The 18,754-nt window shown below is 32.2% G+C and overlaps 1 protein-coding gene across 4 annotated transcripts; it reads right to left on the bottom strand.

The window, feature by feature from the left end:
• Positions 1-530: 530 nt before the first annotated feature.
• On the bottom strand, positions 531-18,320 carry LOC119073518 (follistatin). 4 transcript variants are annotated; one of them, XM_037179048.1, is made up of 9 exons: positions 18,082-18,320; positions 16,228-16,481; positions 15,156-15,338; positions 14,538-15,082; positions 14,338-14,476; positions 11,207-11,455; positions 2,253-2,374; positions 821-992; positions 531-759 (listed from the first exon to the last, which is right to left on the bottom strand). In XM_037179048.1, exons 2-9 carry the CDS (start codon positions 16,283-16,285, stop codon positions 725-727), a joined length of 1,503 nt encoding a protein of 500 aa, XP_037034943.1. In that variant the 5' UTR covers positions 16,286-16,481; positions 18,082-18,320; the 3' UTR covers positions 531-724. The 4 variants fall into 4 exon arrangements, with proteins under 4 accessions (XP_037034943.1, XP_037034945.1, XP_037034942.1 ...); XM_037179050.1 differs by having other exon boundaries at positions 531-738; XM_037179047.1 differs by having other exon boundaries at positions 17,760-18,314.
• Between the last annotated feature and the right edge of the window lie 434 nt (positions 18,321-18,754).

Here is an 18,754-nt window from a genome sequence, read left to right as displayed (position 1 = left end):
TGAAGACGCATTTTAGGCTGAATGAAGAATAATGTGGCAAACATCATGGTTAAAGGTCGATTTAAAGAATGTATTGGCGAAAAATAGCATGAAAACATGAAAATCGTTGATCAGGTCGGGATTATTCCTTATAAGTCATGTCAGGTTTCAAGTTAGCCTGCCAGATTAAAATATCTTGTCACCTGAAATCTCGCGTGACCTGACTATTTCAGGTTGACCAGGTTAAAAATAAATATAAAATTCAAGTCAATTCACCAGGTAATTTCAGAGCAGGTTCCTGATGTAATCGAGCATTGTGTCCAAAGATTGGTTAATAATGGTTAATATGTAATTTAACCATTTTAGAGTGGCTAGTTCTAAGTTATCACAGAATCTAGTACTTCTTTTGTTCAAAGTGATTTGTTACTTTGTTTGTTTCATCCGGATTAACTTATCATGATGTCTGTCTTGTCCCGTCTATTTTTGTCGTTGCAGTCGATAATAGATGATTAGCCTTTTCTGAGAACCACTACAAGCAAGTCTTCTTCAATTCATTTCCATATGTTTTATTGTGTCAGTTAAACCAGTAGCTTTCATAATTTATTAAAAGTAATTTTCTTATATTTAATAACTTAAACTCCACGCATAATTATAAAAATAATAATTTAAAAACCCCATCTCTATAGTGTTTCCAATATTATGTAAAAGATTAATTCCTTGGATAATTATGTTTCACGTTTTCCGACTATGATCCAACTCCTAAGGATAAAATGGTTGTACCTAAACGAAAATTTTCATGTATTGAAAGGCACAAACCAATTCTCTTCTCAATTATACGTACTGTTTGATGCACTGTTCCTACATTCCCCGTTATGTTCTATATCGATAAAAAGTCCAGTGCTACACGAATCTTTGATCATTTGACACCAGGAATTGTAAGTGTGATTGTTTCGTCCGCACAATTTCATCTCGGTATCACTTCCAGAAGAGGTCGGTCTACCATCTCGTTTACCCTATAACATTTGAAATATTTATTAAAAACGCCATAAGGTTTATCGCACCATCATTGCATACATATCAGGCGTATAAATTTTAAATCTTCAACTCAAACGTAACGATTTTCAAAATATTTTTTCACTATATTTTTAGGCATATCCGATTGCAACGAGTCCCATCAATGAATTTATGATATTTGGAAGAAACAAGTTTTTTTTTTAACGTTAACATTAATCAACGCCGGATACGTGAAAAGTTATTTGTTAAATTGAAGACAGTATGTAATATGCGAGAGCATATCCACAAAACATCGAAAAGAGAAACCAAAAACGTAATGTTCTGCGGAGTTCTATTCATTAATTAATCGTATATGTTGTAGTTAATCAATTAAGGAGAATTAAACAAGAAAAATGTTGAATGGCACGAGTTGAAATGTGTACATATACAATACAATATGCTCTATAATGGAATTATGTATCAGCAAAAAAGAGCACAAAAAAGAATCTGACCAACTTATAGACGTAGGTACATGATATATGTAATATACCTGTTCGTTTTTGCTGCAATTAATTACTCATCTTGAGAAATTCTTAAGAAAACAAAATTACGTGACATAAGATTTAGAGAGAGAATGCACAGCAAGAAGCTTAAATATTTCCGTAACTATGAGTTATTGCTTCAATGAAACTCAGCTTTGCTGTGTAAAGTTTTTAAATGAAATTTTGTCCTTAGCCACAACTAAAGAAATGGTGAAGTATCGCCAAATAAAATAGCCAGAGTTTTTTTTTAGAGCTACCAAATATATTCTGAATCAATCGATATGTTCATTTTTGTAAAAGGATTATGATCCTATGACTTTCTGATGCATTGCGTATAAAGAGCATTTCACTTTGTAGTTGTACAAGGAAAATATTTTTGGCGATATCTCACAAGTCGGAGAAGAATTTGTCATGTGCAGAACACAAGTATGTCGGGAAGCAAATGCCGAAAAAAATCTCCAGTATCTAGTGATAACACAAGTGCAATTTATAATAATTAAACAGATTTTACACCTACATCAAATACTCAACCATTCTAAAATACTTTTAATGAAAAATATCGTCCAATTCATCACCAAAAGGTATAACTAGTCAGGTCTACATTCACTAAATTAATTATTACCGTATGCAAATGAAACACGCTTTATCAAAACACCAAAAACCGAACAACACAAAATCTAATTCAAAATTCAATTTTTAAAATAAGAAAAATTAATGTTTACAAATTGAAAAATGTACCTGAGGTTTTCTTTTCCTTGAACATTTAAAATTGCACGAAACACATCTCGGCCTGTGGGTGATTAAATCATTCAGACAAATCTGTCTGTCTTTGCATTTGATGTTATTACAATTAGCAGTGTCTGAAATTGAAATAAAAAAAAACTTTAATTTATGTGAATGGCATTTTTTTCCCGAACGAATCTCATTTCATGTGTGAGCCATTGTGGTGAAAAAAATCGTTTAACCTTTTACGAACGGATCTCGTAAATCGTAGCGCTGTGAAGTCAGTACATTTCGTTTGTTGAAAGTATTGCGTTTTACTTAGTGTTTGATGTAAGATCAGCATTGGTGGTCAGATAAAATGCTTTATTCAACTTTTTAAAATCGACAAGCGCATCTCTTACTAAGATCAAAAGAAGCCTATGCACGACTCAATACTCAATTATATCGTTGTTTTCGATAAAAGATTACCAGAAACGTTTAAAGGGTTCATAAGAACATGTCAGTGGTTTATGTTATATTTTTGTTTATGGGAAGATGTGCTTGGATCGTTAATCGGAAAGAGAATGAATGTACGTTACAAAAAGACAATAAAAGTTAGGATTCACTAAATTCATGACTCACACCAACTCATTAATAAAAAAAAATATCTGAACGAGACGTTCATCCATTATTAAATGATATTTTATGAATGGTATCCATTCAGACACGTTTAGCCAATTTCATAATAACGTTTACGCTTGTGTTACATAATTTAGTTCGCACCTGATATACCGTGTGTATAATTTCTACAACAATTTATGTATCTTGTCTGCGTATTTTTAATAGACTCTCTATATTACCATCATTTAGTAATGAAGAGATTGGAAAATCAGCAACAGCAAAAATAAGTAATAATGTACGGCTCATGTGGTTTTGGTTTTGTTTAAACAAATGATGTAAAAGATTTTGTATCAAACACTATGCTCTAAGCAATGAAGTAACATATTTAACGATTATACTAGCGATAACTTTCCATTTCTAAGAAAGTTAAACTATTATTACAATTTGAAAATCGATGTAAAATCGATGAAATTTTTTTTCGAGTTTTGGTACACTGTGTGTACTGTTCCACAGTGTATAGAAACTCCAAAATTCTGTCTTTGATTTATTGCCACCCGAACTAAAGTTGTTCTAAACTTAAAAGTCGTTTATTCGGAGCCTATGAACCATAACAAAAAATTTTGTAGAGCGGATTCTCTCGCCGAAGCAAATCGACCAGCTCAAGTTGAAGAGTATGATTATTCAACAAAAAGAATAGAAAATCTTTTCCACTTTTCAATTGTATTCCGATTGAGTTTGTGATGCATATTCTTGCTCAAGTAACAATAACGTGTTCGCACAAGATACATATTACATATTCTACGCCACACCGTCTACCTCTGATTTAAAAATAAATCTCAATATTTTGTTGCCTGTACTCGTCAAAAGAAAAATCAATTATCCAAATTGTTCTAAAGAAAACTGACTTAGTAATTCTTTACAATTTACGACGAGTTCGTCTCTTTTTTTTATTTAGAAAACATCTGCTTACCAACACCATTCATTCAACTGGAGTCAATTCATATAAAAATACTCTTTTTTCATTTATACATATTTTCCATTGAACAATTTCAATGTTACTGAACCTTTTTCAAGGTCTGTGAAGGTCAGCTCATCATATTGACTGAATAAGACAGATCCAAAGGAAGTTAAGAAGAAGTAAAAAAAAACACACACTTTGTACACCTTTCGCATGTAACGAATCGAACTACAATATAAACCAAAGCTAAAATACTTTGGTATTATATTAAAGCGTGCTTCTTAAAGAACTTCGTTTATCTTGTGTAAGGTTACAGTAAGACCCAATACGCAAGTAAAATATATAGCACGAAAACAAAAACCAAATAAGAAAAGAAAGGTACCGAAAACCAACATCATGAGTAATCCTATCCAACAGACGATCATTTTTAACATTTAAGTTCTTTCTCCGCCATTCCGCCATACCAATGAAATTTTATTACTGTTGTTTTGTTACTTTTCCATATATATAATTTTATGTTTATAGAAGAAGTGCACCTCATATAACCTTTACAAATGCACAGCCAATGTGAGAATGCACAGCCAATTTTATATTCAATTTTAATTTGGATATAAATTTGCTGTTTATATTTGGTTTTATATTCATTGGGAATCTTTTTTTTTTATTATCAGTATGTAGAGAATAAGAAATTGTTTTCGATAAGCATGTAGGGTGGAGCAGAGACATTTCGCTTGGCTGAAAATGTTTCTTTTTCGTTTAATGTTTAATTAAAAAAAATCACCGAGTAATTAATTAATCTGAATGTTGTATACTGAAACCGTCTACAGGTGATAAATTTTACAAAAATGGGATTCGTTATTGTATAGACGAAGAAATGCTGAGACGTTAGTTGTTACAATGTTACGATCAAACGAAAGAAAATATGCAGAGGGCCATGCAAATCCACGATACATTCGTCTCGTTCAGTTGAACCATGCCTATTTTAAGGAATTAAATTCTTAAAATTCCAAAAAATTCTTAAATTTTATTTTTTGTTCAAATGTAAAAAAATATGATAAAAAGTTAGTTGGTTGGCTCGAAAACATCAAAACCAACTGAGATAGTCATAAAATGAACTTAAGAATTCCACCATATCATAGTACTATACCTCTTCTTCTGTGTAGCACTAACGAAATTTGATTGGTAATTTGAATAACCAAATGTACCTGATTTACCGATGAAATTACCTAATTCACTGACAAAATTACCAAAAGTAATTTAGGTACAGTCAGAGCCTCTGACCCAGAGGCAATGAATTTTCAGCATGAATTTATTTCAGCTGTTTTCCAATCAAAGCTGTTTATACTTCTTTTTACGGTTGAAGCATGCACGAGCGTGGTAGTGGAAAAACGGTATAAAGATAAGAAGTGTAAACAATTTTGATTCTTTGTGTGGATCAGCTGAAAAACAGTTGATGCAAATTCACTGCCTCTAACTACAATTTTTTCCTTAATTCAAATTACCAATAATTACTCCTGGTAGCACTTACGGTTTCTCTCGTTACCTTAACGTTGAAACATTTTTCCGAGCTACCGCAATCAACACAATCTCAATTTTATCTTAAAGCACTTCCCTACAACGCATAAAAAACTTAGTGTAAAAGAGTATGGATTTCTCCCACAAAATCGTGAGATAAGTTTTTGGTGCACCGGACAACTGAAATACGACATATTTTGCGATGATTTCTTGTTATAAAATGTCTATTTCCAAAGCACCTAGCAGGGTAATAGAAAAAAATAGAGTAGTACTTTAATCGAAGTATGCGAATATTTCCATACCTTTTTTTTCATAATGTCATTGCAAAATTACCATTAAGGCTGCTAATGGTATTATTGGTATCAAAAAACTACTCTATTTGACGTGTAAAAACCTCTATTACCCTGCTAGGAGCTTTGCTATTTCAGTTGTCCGGTGCACAAAACGTTGTTTGTAACTCGACAGGAAATGGATTTTTCAGCACACGTCTGGTAGACTGGTGCTGGAAAAATCGTCATTTCCTAACTTGATACGAAAGCTACTATTATGCGTTGCTTAGCAGTACGTTAAAGAAAGTATGCTCTCGAATTCAACCGAAAGTAGAGCTTCGTAATTTATGTGAATCGCTAAAGGTTTGCATTACCTTCAGCGTTTATTTTGATTACCGTCATATTTATAATGTTAAGTTCTGGTTTTCTTACCAGACTTATAACTCTCTACGTCACGTCAGAGTACACAGAATGGCATATTGATTCGACAATAAGTGCGACCGATAAAACTCATCTCGAGAAACAAGTAATTAAAATACGAGTTTAATATGAAGACATATTGCTGCACAAATTCGACCCAATCAGTGTGATGTCTGTGATTACGCATAATTTGTATGACATCGAAAGAACACATCTGTGATCAAATTATGTAGTTAACAACCACTTAACAATATTAATGACCATACAAGAAAATATTTAGAGCAGATTAATGTCTTTAAAAAACCATAAATCTTATCGATTGATTCATAAATAATTACAATAAATATCAGTCATTTTTGTGCAGTGCTGTGAATGCATTTAGCAATTTTTTTTTTGAAATTTAATTTTCCACTTAATACGCTTAAGTTAATACCAAATGGTGCTCACATAGCACAGCAGCCTCTGCAAACACCCAACCGTACAGTGTTTTTTTTAATGATATATTATTAAACATTAAATAAATATTATTAATAGCTTCTGGACATGAATTAAGTTTACTTTTTATGGGGCTTCATAATTTATTGTGATAAGTTTATTTAGCAAGATAGAAGTATCGAAGTAAAAGTGAATAAAATTTTTCGTCCATAATACTAATTGGTTTGGAATCGGTTACGATTAATCAAATTATAGTTTGATTTTTCATGGTACCGCCGGTTTGAGCTGTAAGAAAATTGTGAAGTGATTTTCGAACTAGAAATATCCGACTGTGTACTCTATTGAATTGTGAAAAGAGAACCTCCTTTTCATTTTCAACGAATTGTACCTATATTGAAACAACCGCAAAACTTGCATCAATAAATAAATCGATAGTAACGTTACAAAAATTATTGGTGTTGTGGCCTAAATATTATTTGCATTTATATTTCTGTCTGACAAGTTTGACATTAAATGTTAAATGCAATTATGCAATTGTTTTAATTGTACTTTTACAGCTGACGGTATAGACTGTGGAGAATGCAAAATTGCAATTATTTTATTCAACTTAATTGAACACAATGCACGGTTGAATGCAACAGATAAATCATTTATCCAGCTCATGAAATTCTACGGTTTCACACCTTTTCTCATGTCAAAATTAGTTTACATGTTACAGTGGCTAACATTTGTAAAGCAGTCAGTACCAAGGATTTTAAATAAATCTGAATCTCGACATGCATTATCTGTGGCAGTTGTACTATAGCTGAACATTTTAGGGGCACCTTACAAAAAAAATTGGCTTCAATTCAAGTTCAGCTGCTGTATTAATCGATTAGTTTCGACTCTTACGCACTACGTGAGAATACCAATACAGTTGAATCAAGCACACATTTGATTATCTGCTCCAATTCAGTCAACACTTTTTGTAGAAATGGCAGTTGTCAAAGATATAAAAATATATTCATATAAAAATTCAAGAGACTCTTCAGAAAAAGTCTGAATTCTAACTGATATAAATCTATATTTTTTAGTTATAGACGCAGCAATTCTCCTTCCAAATCTATAAACGAATGAAGTAATAGATTTTATATGTCTCTGTGTGGTATGACTAACATCAGATCGGATAGGGAGTTTGTGTTTATCTTTACATCGACACATAAAAAATGATATTCGCATTAGGATCACAATCATCACCTCGTCAAAATAAACATTTGGACACAGGCGCATAATATTCATTATTTATTGCAGCAAACAAGAGAAGTAAGAGCTTTAATAATGAAGGCTACCCCATCTACTGATATCGAACGTCCGCGTATTCTAATTCTTAATCCCGAACATTGTTTTTGATCTTGTTCGGGACTTCAGAAGATTATCTCTGTTTATTTTTAGATTCTTTTACCTGTGCCCTCCCCAATACTAGAATCTAAGTATTCGTTGTGCGTATATCATTAATTATGTCCATCTAATTAGCATGTTCTTGGATATGCAATAAAATTTACCTTGCTAGAATTCAATAATGCAAAAGAAGAAGAACAAACAAATTATCTTCTTGTGAGAAAATGATCCATTTCTGTTATTGTTTATTGTTGATAAATTCTTTATGTAAATATTGTCTTATGTATAAAAGCACCGTCGCGGTTATTTATTTTAATTTAAAAAAAAATATGCATACGAGAGAAATATGAAAACGTATATACACACATGCATACTGTCAGCGCATTCCCTCAAGCCCTTCGTACAAAGGAGTAATACAATGTCTTAATATGCAACAACACATTATTATTTTCTAACTGAGAAGAGCATATATTTGCTGCATGTACGAAAAACGATGCATTTTATTTTTACTTCAGGTCGATCATTATTCAAACAGGTGTTATCTTCAGAAAAGATTTAATTTTGCTTGCGCGATGTCTGGGCAATTTTTATTTATTCCGGTTAGCAAGCACAACAAATGAGTGGTTTTCGATTCGATTAATTTTTTTTTTCAATTTGAAGAGAAAAAATCTGGAAATTTTTTATTTTATTGATTTTTTTTGTGGCTTATCTGATCAATCAATCAGCCGTTTTTTGATTAGTTAACAAATTTTATTCAATTAGGTAACCAAGAATTTGTAATATTTACGTATGTACGCGAACGGTTCGAATATTTTGTCCTAATGTTCCATATTGCATTTTAATCGCGAAGAGACGCTGTATATATGCATATAATCGTACACAATCATACCTTATTATGTGTTTATTGATTTGGGTAGACACAAACGGGACGTTAGGAGTTTTATGAATCATCGTTATTGTCGGAGAATGCGAATAAATCATTTGAATGTGTTTTTGTAGACATAACTTGTTGATTCGCTTGAGAATTTTCGAAGAAAGAATAAAAAAAGATTATTTGAAGTCTTGATTTTTTGTGTGGATTTAATATTTGCTCTGTGCTATATTGTAATGAGGCCGTTGTATACGTAATAAGAAAGACGATTGTATCATATGTGTTATCGACGATTCATAAACAGTGAGTTCCAGTTAACGTAGTCTTACATATATGTAGCGGAATGTAAAGGCAAATGAAGTAATAGATTTTATGTTAATCTGTTGAAAATACTTGGCTCAAATACAAGGAATAGATTCGATAATTATTATACACATCGTCGATGTGCTTGCTGTTTCCAAATGCTTAAAATGTTCCATCGTCTAGGTCATGGCAAATTATTGCGAATTTATTTTGTGAAAAATTATGAAAATTTCTGATTTTTTTTCGGAGTTTTTCAGAACGATTTGGTAAATTATAGATGGACATTAAACAGACGACTGTCGATCTAAATGTTAATGTTGATGCGTACTGACACTGACAATTTATTACAAATTGTAGCAACAATGATTGTTCGTGAAGAACCTCATTTATTTCCAGATGTTTTAGCCGAATAATGTTGTAACAATTAAATTAAAATCATAATTGAATCTACTTCTAAATATTATTTATTTCACAGGATTCGGATTGAAAAGTCATGGAAATATACAGGTGCATTTGTTGCCACTGTATTTTAAGCAAAAAATTATTAAAAACAACACTTGTTTAGTTTACATAACATTCGCGTGTTCAGCCGTTATATAACAACAAACAAAAATATTACGGCACAATTCATCTCTCGATTTATCTCGATATTTGTTTATTTATACATCCTTTTTATAAGAGTGATAGACAGACATACCGAAATTTTTGCAGAAATATACAAAATGCATGCAATACAATCTCGATATATATGCGAATATATATGGAAGCCAGTTCAGTCTTATTGAGTACCTACCTATATTGTGATATGGACGATCATGATAAGTACATATGTGAGAGGAATAAAAACAAACAAAAATAAAGCTCTCAAGTCACAAAAAAAAACGAAACAGAGTCAAAAATCATTAAGAAGTCTAGACATTGAGTGTTATTTTTATTTAATAAATTTTTTGTTCGTTTGGAGAATTTGTCGTTGTTTAAAATATTTTTATTTTTATTTTATTGAAACCGACGGATGAAATGTTGAATAATATCTATAAGGAAGTGATCATTTGTGTAGTCGTTTAATTGTATGGAAAAATAAATTATTGTCAAAGAAGAAGATTTAAATTCGAAAGAGATTCTGCGGCTAGACACTACAAGTAGCGAATTGGTAGTGAATTCGTATCGATTGGAATCATTGGGTTGGAACTAACTGTCTGAGCAATGATTCACTTTTTCATCGGATTTCACACAATCATTCGGCTTTAGCTGAATACATCTGATCACGCACAAATTGATTGAAATCTATGCTAGAATTTGAGAAAAGCTGGAAATTGTTTCAAATCGTGAGGCTCATGCCAAATTACCATATGGTCACCTTACACAAACGACATTTTGTGATGTATACAACCAGGAAACGGCCATCGAAACGGTTCGTCATTAGTTTACCAGTTCCAATTGGTAGCTAACATAAGTCTGTTTTAAAGAAAATTGTCAGCCGGGGCGTAGTCCAAGTTGACAATAGACTGGATGTTTAAAATTTCAGTTAGGGTGTTACTGCAATAGGATGCCCATTTTCACAAACGTGATTTTTACGCACTAGCGTGTAAATGTATGAAAATCCATTTAAGACAATTTCCATTGCACTGCTGTACATGCATGTATTAATGGTCCATCGATTCTTAAATTAAAGTACCACACATTTGTATGTAATGCCACTAAAGTTTACTAACCTCTTTCACATAATCGAAACGAATAAGAAGCAGAGGGTAAACTGTATACCGGATTGGTAAACGTACGCATTCGCTTAATTGAATACGAAAGAAATTTAAAAGCTCCATGTGAAAATGGTTAACTGCACGCAAATAATTTATGATTGACATATCATATGGTAGCTATCGTAATAATATTATAATCTTTGTATTACATTGTTGCAAAATGAATATGCTCATGGCGGTTGTCTTCCGTTGTCCGTCTTTCGATGATATTAATAAGTAATAATTAATTATAAAATGAGGAGAAGAAAAAAAAACTGAGAAAGAATACGAACGGGTTTATTGTATGTATATCAATTTATGACGTGTTGACTTGAAAGAAATTTATTTTATTGATTCGAATGCTCTTTTAAATATAAGTAATTTGATATACCGTGTTACCAATTGCATGTGTGGCTGATATTATTTTAATGAGTGGCAGATTGGAGAAACATGTTAAGAATATAATAATCAAATCAGCTACTCACCGTTGCAAGCTCCTCTATAAGCCACAGGTATTGATCTGCCAACAATGCATGCTGCTCGTTTAATTTCGCAAAGATTTCGGTAGGTTTTGCCATCCACGCCGCACACCAGCCTAGATGGATTCGGAACAACCGATTTTAATGTCTTTTCGTATGGAGGACATTTCATCGAACATGATACACAATGTGGCATTAAATTTTGATCCTCTAAGCAGTGCATTGATTGCGGACATTTAACATTTTTACATGAAGCTGAAAATATGCAGAAAAGAAACTTTTCATTATAAATGTTGTAGAAATAGTTGCAAATTCGTTTTGTTCTGCTGTTATCGTAACAGTATGACTTTTGATCAAGCAGCAAAACCATAGACCATGTCTGGAAAAGAATGTCTCTACTATAAACGCTCATACGTCCGTTGGTGTAAGCGACAACTCGAGTATATATCTAACAATTTTGATAATATTTTTTCCATTTTCTATCAAGAAAAAATAACATAGAAAGTCAGTTTATCGCATAGAGCTCGGAGCTCCCAAAAATATGATAGATTTGGAAAAAGTACAGCGGATTTATTTATAACGTTTGACTTGTCGCATACGGTTATTCATCTGTTATCGATAACGACGGCAAAAATAGTGACAAGCTCTGTGTAATTTTGTCCGTAATATAGTAAAATGCATGTTAAAAAATGAAGTGCAAGATTAAAAATCAACCGATTAAAAATACTTTAGTTAATGGAAGTAATAGATCCAATAATAATACTGATCATTCTCTTGCCGTTTGTAACAGGTTAAAGTTTTCCCTTACTTTCGCTTCTTCCTTCTGTTGCAAAACAATGTTCGAAGTACTAGATTTTTCAATTTGTAACGAATGCGTATGTATTTCCTTTCAAAATTTTTACTGTTTTCCATTTAAAATTCCAACAAAAACGTGTGCAAAGAAGAGATAAAAGTTAGAAAAGAAAGTTTTCGTGTTACGTTTGTTGATAAGAGGCCAATATTCACACGAACACATGATACATGGTGGATGCTTGTAAATCAATTTTCTTGTCCTTCCATAAGACCATCGTAGAGAAAACAATAAACGAAATTCATCGGGTACTTTAGCTTGCTGAGAATGTCTATCATCTTATTATGTTCCACAATATGTACTATCTCATGTACATCCTTGACGAATGTTAACACGCTCATTTCCAAAAAACCAAAAAGGTTACCTGCCTTCAAAGGTTCAGAAAAATGGTTGCATAAAATCAAATAGTTTACTTCTAAAAAAGTTTATTTACGCTGTGCAACCAGCGGTAAATTATATTACGCGTATAATGGCATCCACATAACCATTTTATTTATATATACACAGCATATCGTGCTTGAAACACCGCTAATTCTGAAATTAAATTAAAATTTATTGAAAAGTTGCCTTTCGGTGTCGTTCATTCTGGTTATCTCAAGTGATAATTATGTGGAAGTTTATTAATGTCATCGCACATTAATTTAGACGGTGACAAATGAATTGCATTTTACTGTTGTGTTTTTTCGTTTTTCCTTTGAACATACACACAGTATTTGTTCTCTACTAATTAATTTCACTGTTAAAAATTACATACTTTTTAATAAAATCCGTGAGAAAGTTGGCGCCACTTTTGATACGATTTTTTTTCAACAATATTTTATCAACCGTATAATGCGTATGACTTCTGCTTAAGGATTTTGAATGCACTGAGTCATGGAGGTCAAAGACAAATTATGTTTATTATGTTTGTTGACAGTTGGAATTCGCGAGACAATTTATACGTTGGTGGCAGAATCCCATGCGTGTAATGGTTTAATTGGACGAAAAGAAATTTTATACAAACTTTGGCTCGCATTTTTAACTTGCAAAGTTTATTTCGGTTGAAATAAGTGAAATTAATAATTCCTTGTAATAAGAATGATTAGGCAGCCTGGTACACTTTTCGAAAAATTTGGATTACATTGGAATCGCTGTGCCCCGACTACCCCGCTGTTTTAAACTGAGGACATTGATTTAACTCAGTTTTAACCTTTTACAAACGGTATTGCAACTTGACATATACTGTTACTTCTTTCGCGGTGTCATCGAGGGTTTGATATGAAATCGTTGACCCTGAGTAGTGTTAACATAAAATCTTTTGCTATGTAAGCAGACGTCACGATGACGCGTCATTGTCGATAACAGAAGACTGACTGTCCGTTTCTCAGAGGTTAATTGGATGATTCTTTCCGTATAGTACGTTGATTCGATCATTACTAAATCTAAATGTAGAAGGCTTTCATCTCCTCATTATGCAGTCGCTCAACAAAAAAAAATAAAGAAAATAAATACACAATGCACATAAGATGTCAGATCCACCTTAAAGTAACATCTTACCTACAAGAATTTACAACACTATTAACAAGATTCTAATCTAAACTCGGCTGAGTTGTTAACATACATAAATTGTATAAACAAAACACGCGTGGGCGACAAGATTATCATAAACAAAACAATATTATACCAACCGTCCCGTGTTCACGGATCATGATATAGTTTCTTTTTTCGCATTATGGCATATCACTTTGTTGTTTCGAGTAATAGTATGTTGTGTTACAAGTATTGTAATGTTGATTTTTTCAGCACTAGACCCAAGTTTTCCTTACGAGCGGAGCGAGTAAGGAAAATTGGGTCGTGTGCTGAAAAAATCTCATTACAATACGTGTAACACATCATGCTTTGTGCCAACCGAGAATTGAAATAGACAAATGCACAAAAATTCAGAATTTTCACTGTAAACAATCACTCTTCGAATTTGATCGATCACGTTGCTTTGCATTTTTTTAAAACGAATGCTGTAATAACTCATACGAATTTCATTTCAACACTGGTTTGAGTGTTGTAATAAGCCATGAAAACGGGTGTTGTAATTTTGGACATTTCAATCTAGTTATCGATATTGAAATCCGTCGTATTTCAATTCTCGGTGGCACAAAGAATATTTACAAAACAAGTGGAATTGGCATTTAAATGAAATTCAACAGAAATAACAAACAAATGATTTAGTTTAAAGATCACGTAGAATTGCTAGATTAAAAAGGTGCGAGGGAATGATAAGTTTTTATTATGCCACAGGCTGAGTACTTACTTTGACATTGACCTTTGTATGCCACTTGCAAGGTGGATATCTCTCGTCGACAAGCCCTCTTCTTTAATTGGCATTCTGTTTTGTAGGTTCTGCCGTCCGTTCCACAAACTGGTTTGAAGTACATACTATGATCAGCGTCCTGTGGAATGCTTCAGAATAATTATGCGTTCTTACGAATACATTTATGTGAAGAACTTAACCGCGAATGTATTCGATGGAAACGGTGCATCGTAGCCATAACTTCCAGTTCTAATCATTGTGGGCCAGTTCGTTTGTTGATTGAACACATTTCTACTTCCGTGACGATGACTTTCACTCATCATAGAGCTGTAATTCCCCCTAACATATTCATTTTTAATACTTTTGTTCAAGTTTGTCCTTTTCTTATTATCACCGTGAATTCTATTCAAAACTTTACTGTCGGACAATATAACCCTCTCACTTTTTCCGAATGTTGAACTATTATTATTCGTTGATGCATCCACGAAATCAACGTCTTTATTCGCATGTATCACATGTAGTCCTTTTGAATTTCGTCTTCTTTTCTTCATCGCTCCTCCCCCTTCAACTAATCTCATTTTTTCAAGTTTGTTTTCTTTTTGGATAAAATGAAAATTTTGCTTAGTTTTGTGATTATTTCGTTGACCTTTCGACGCTTTACAATTTGGGGCGCACACACACTTGGGTTGATCGTTCCGTTGAATACATTTTTTACCAGTACCACATTTGGCTGTTTTACACGATTCTATTAGTAAAAAGTAAACATTTTAGTCTGATGGAACATAGTTTACTTTCTAAATTCAAATTGTTGCTAATACCTAGACACGATGTACAAGATGAACCGTCTCCGATTGCTGTAGCGAAAAAGTACTCAAAATCGTTTAGATCCTTTTCCGTGAAACCAACATTAGGTCCAGCTGAGCAACAGTTTTCTTTTGATATATTTCGTTGAATTGGTTCTTTACATTTTCCTTCCATGATTTTTACCCAACATACTCCACCTAATTTAAAAATACAAAGTCAAAATAACGTCCCCAAGTAAGAATAAAAGTCTCAAAGGTTCGAAAAGAGACGTCTCACGGGTCACAAATCCTTTGTGAGACGTCTCTTTTCGAACCTTTGAGGCTTTTATTTTTACTCGGGTCCAAGGGTCAATTTATTAAATCCACAGAATAATATCATTTTACATCTTACATTTTAATAAGCACATTTGAATTGAGTCATGTAAATGGGAAAACCGACAATCTGGTAACAATTTTGTAACTTATGTCTCCACATAACAATAAGTCTATTACTTCTTTTGTTTAGGAGTGTTATTTAGTATTAGACGAAAAATCTTGTACTTCATTCGTGCTACCATACGTTTTGTTACAGCACTAGCAAACTCGTTGTCGATATCAACTGACTTGGGATATAATTGCTGCGTGGTGTAGAAAGCTTTATGTGTATTCTCGTACAAGTAGGTTTTACCAGAATAGTGTTCAGTAGAACTTATGGTTAGCTGTTAAACCTAATGCGGAAAGAATCAGTATAACTTTGCAACCAATTACTATTACATTCCAAAAATGTGTTAAACCATTAAGAGTCCGCAAGGGGCAAGTTTATATCACCGATGTCAAATCTATTACTTCTATTAATGTAAGACTGTTTTAAAATCTCCTTTCCTTGGTCAATTCAGTTATAACCCCAAACCGCCTTGCTACATAAGAATGCAACGTAAGAGGATATCAGCAGATGATAATACTTTCGCTTTTTCATGGCTGTAACAGATTAATAAGCCGGTTGTGTAAGGTCACATTACGTTTCTACATTCCTTCTAAAGCCAATTTTCAACATCGATTTATTTCAGTAATTCCGTCAATCTATTTCTAATTTTTAAGCTTCACTCACCTATTGTCATTTCGATAAATCCAAATATAATCACTATTCGCATAAAATGTTTTACCATTTTAAACGTTTCCAACAAAACATTTTTCAATTTTTATTTAACTTTTGTGGTGCTTCTGTATCAACAAATGTGTCCACACACTTCCAAAAATACTTTGTTTCGTATTGATGGTAATTTTAATTACACTTTACACTGATATTAACATAAACATTTATAAATGACTCAAACAAAATCTGATGTATCCGAATTGCTGTCTCTGTAGAAATTAAAATGTTTGTTGTCATCTTGTTGAGAATATTCGGATGATATTCCATATGAATTAAATTCTGCTCAGCCGTAAAATTGAATGAACAAATAAATATTTGAGGAAAAAAAACGTCTCAAAAATAAATAAAAAAATGAAAAGAAAAACATTAATTATTTCTTAATTAGCATATTTCAAAAGCAACTTTACAATTAGCGAAGAAAATATTAAAAAAAAAAATGTTTCCTCTTTTATAGTCAAGAATATGTTACCAGCGCTCGAAAATTATTAAGAATGTGATGAATGCTTTTATGTCTTCTTCTCTGAAGTGAATTTGCATTCTCAAGAGAGAAGACTGTATTTTACAGACATGATAGTAATAATCGCAAATGTTGACTTTTAATCAAATTTGAACATAAAAAAAAATCTAGCGTTCGACGAAAATGATCCCAGTCGTTTAACCAGAATAAATGAATGTGAGAACATCGAAGAAACTGAATTATGATCAATATGTATAATATAAAGAGTTGACCAAGTTTTGCATGAGAAATTTTAATGCTTCTGGACTTAGTCTGACTAAGTTAGTCATCCAATTATTAGTCACAAATCAAAAATTTTCTTCACTACAGATCATCATTTTTCTCTCTGTATTCGAATAAAACCAGGAGACTATAATCACTTAATAATTCATTTGATAGTTGTTTTTTGTTGAAACCGTACATAAGATATCTACCATATCCAATTCTACCTACATCTGTGAATCATTTTTATTAAATCCTAGAATTTTATTTAACTCGTATCTTGTGTCTCATTTCAACCGGTCAAATTTCAATTCAATTAAAAATATCAAACGTTTCATTCGAGATATACAGACAGTAAATTCTCATAGAACACCTCTGGAACACATAATTATCTTGTGATGTAAAAATTTTAAATTTTTTGTTTTCGGATTTCCATTGAAATATATCGCAGATCGGGTCTAAGATGAATAGAGGCAGAAAAAATTGCTAAGTTTAATTGTCTAATAACAAGAGTGAAACCGGATATGAAATGTTTTTTCTTTGGTCGATGTTTAAAAGCGAAAATTATTAGATAAAATTCTATTTCATCTCGAAATGTTTCTAATATAAACGGGCATTGACCTTTTAAAAAATAGTAAAGGTGTTGTTAAATTTATTCCTGTATCTAATAGACGGAACATAATACTTCCAAATTTATGTGAAAAAAAAACTTGATCATCATTTGGAATGGACGATGAGTTAAATTATTATTAATTTTCAATGGACGAACTCTATTTTTCGAAGCACTTTGTCGTAGAAATACGTGAAGTATTTGGTACATTTTGTTATGACTACGAATCCTACGGATTCTATAAGTACACGGTTTCGTTGATATCATTTCTCGCTTCTTTCACAACGAAATGTGTCAAACATTTTCATTTCAACATGACACCAAATCAGATTTCCAAACCAATTAACTCGAATTCTATTTTTATCATTGAATTCCAAAAATAAAATTTAACGTTGCACCATGTAATCCGTTAAACAAATAAATATTCAAAATATTTTCATTCATTTCACTCTCTCGCTGCTCTTTCAACTATTTGCATTACATTTTTTTATTTTTTATTTGTTCCTTTTTTGCTTGGCACTCTTTATTTTCCAACAGATTTAATTTTCCACACTTCCGTTTTTATAACTCATTTCTCGGTTCATATAAATTTGAAATGAAAAAGAAAATAAAACCGAGACGACTCGCTACAATCCTAAAATCATTTCTTCTTTTGATTAATTTTAAATGTATTATATGCTTTTCCGATCGTGCAACGTTCTTGATCGTCGCGGTGATACTGAATATTGGTTGTACAGACATCTAAGTGTATAGTGAATGAGAATAAGTTAATGCACATGATTGTAGTGTGTGGCATAATATACTTTGAAATTAAAATGCTGTATAATATTCGATGTGTTGAGTCGCTTCGGTAGATTTTCAGTGTTTAAGGTGTTTACAAAAATTACAGATGCTTCTGTCTGGCTTCGTGTGCCGTAAAAGTTACGTATTACTTTATCCCAACAATGTTCAGACAATTGATTTCGGAAAAGTCTAGCAGACGGTCGTGTCATCTGTAATCGACAGTGTCAACTAAAATTAGCGAATCTTTAGTTCATGATGTGTTATACAGCTGAGCTTATGTAAAAGCTAACGAGCTAAAAAGAGGTGGTAACAGATTTGTTAATTACTGTGGTATAGTATGCTTAATGCCCGTTAACGGTTAAATTGAACAA

This window comes from Bradysia coprophila, unplaced genomic scaffold (genome assembly GCF_014529535.1).
Source record: "Bradysia coprophila strain Holo2 unplaced genomic scaffold, BU_Bcop_v1 contig_138, whole genome shotgun sequence".
NCBI lineage: Eukaryota > Metazoa > Arthropoda > Insecta > Diptera > Sciaridae > Bradysia > Bradysia coprophila.
The sequence above is the reverse complement of the archived record's forward strand: the minus strand, read 5'-3'. Positions and strand labels throughout refer to the sequence as shown.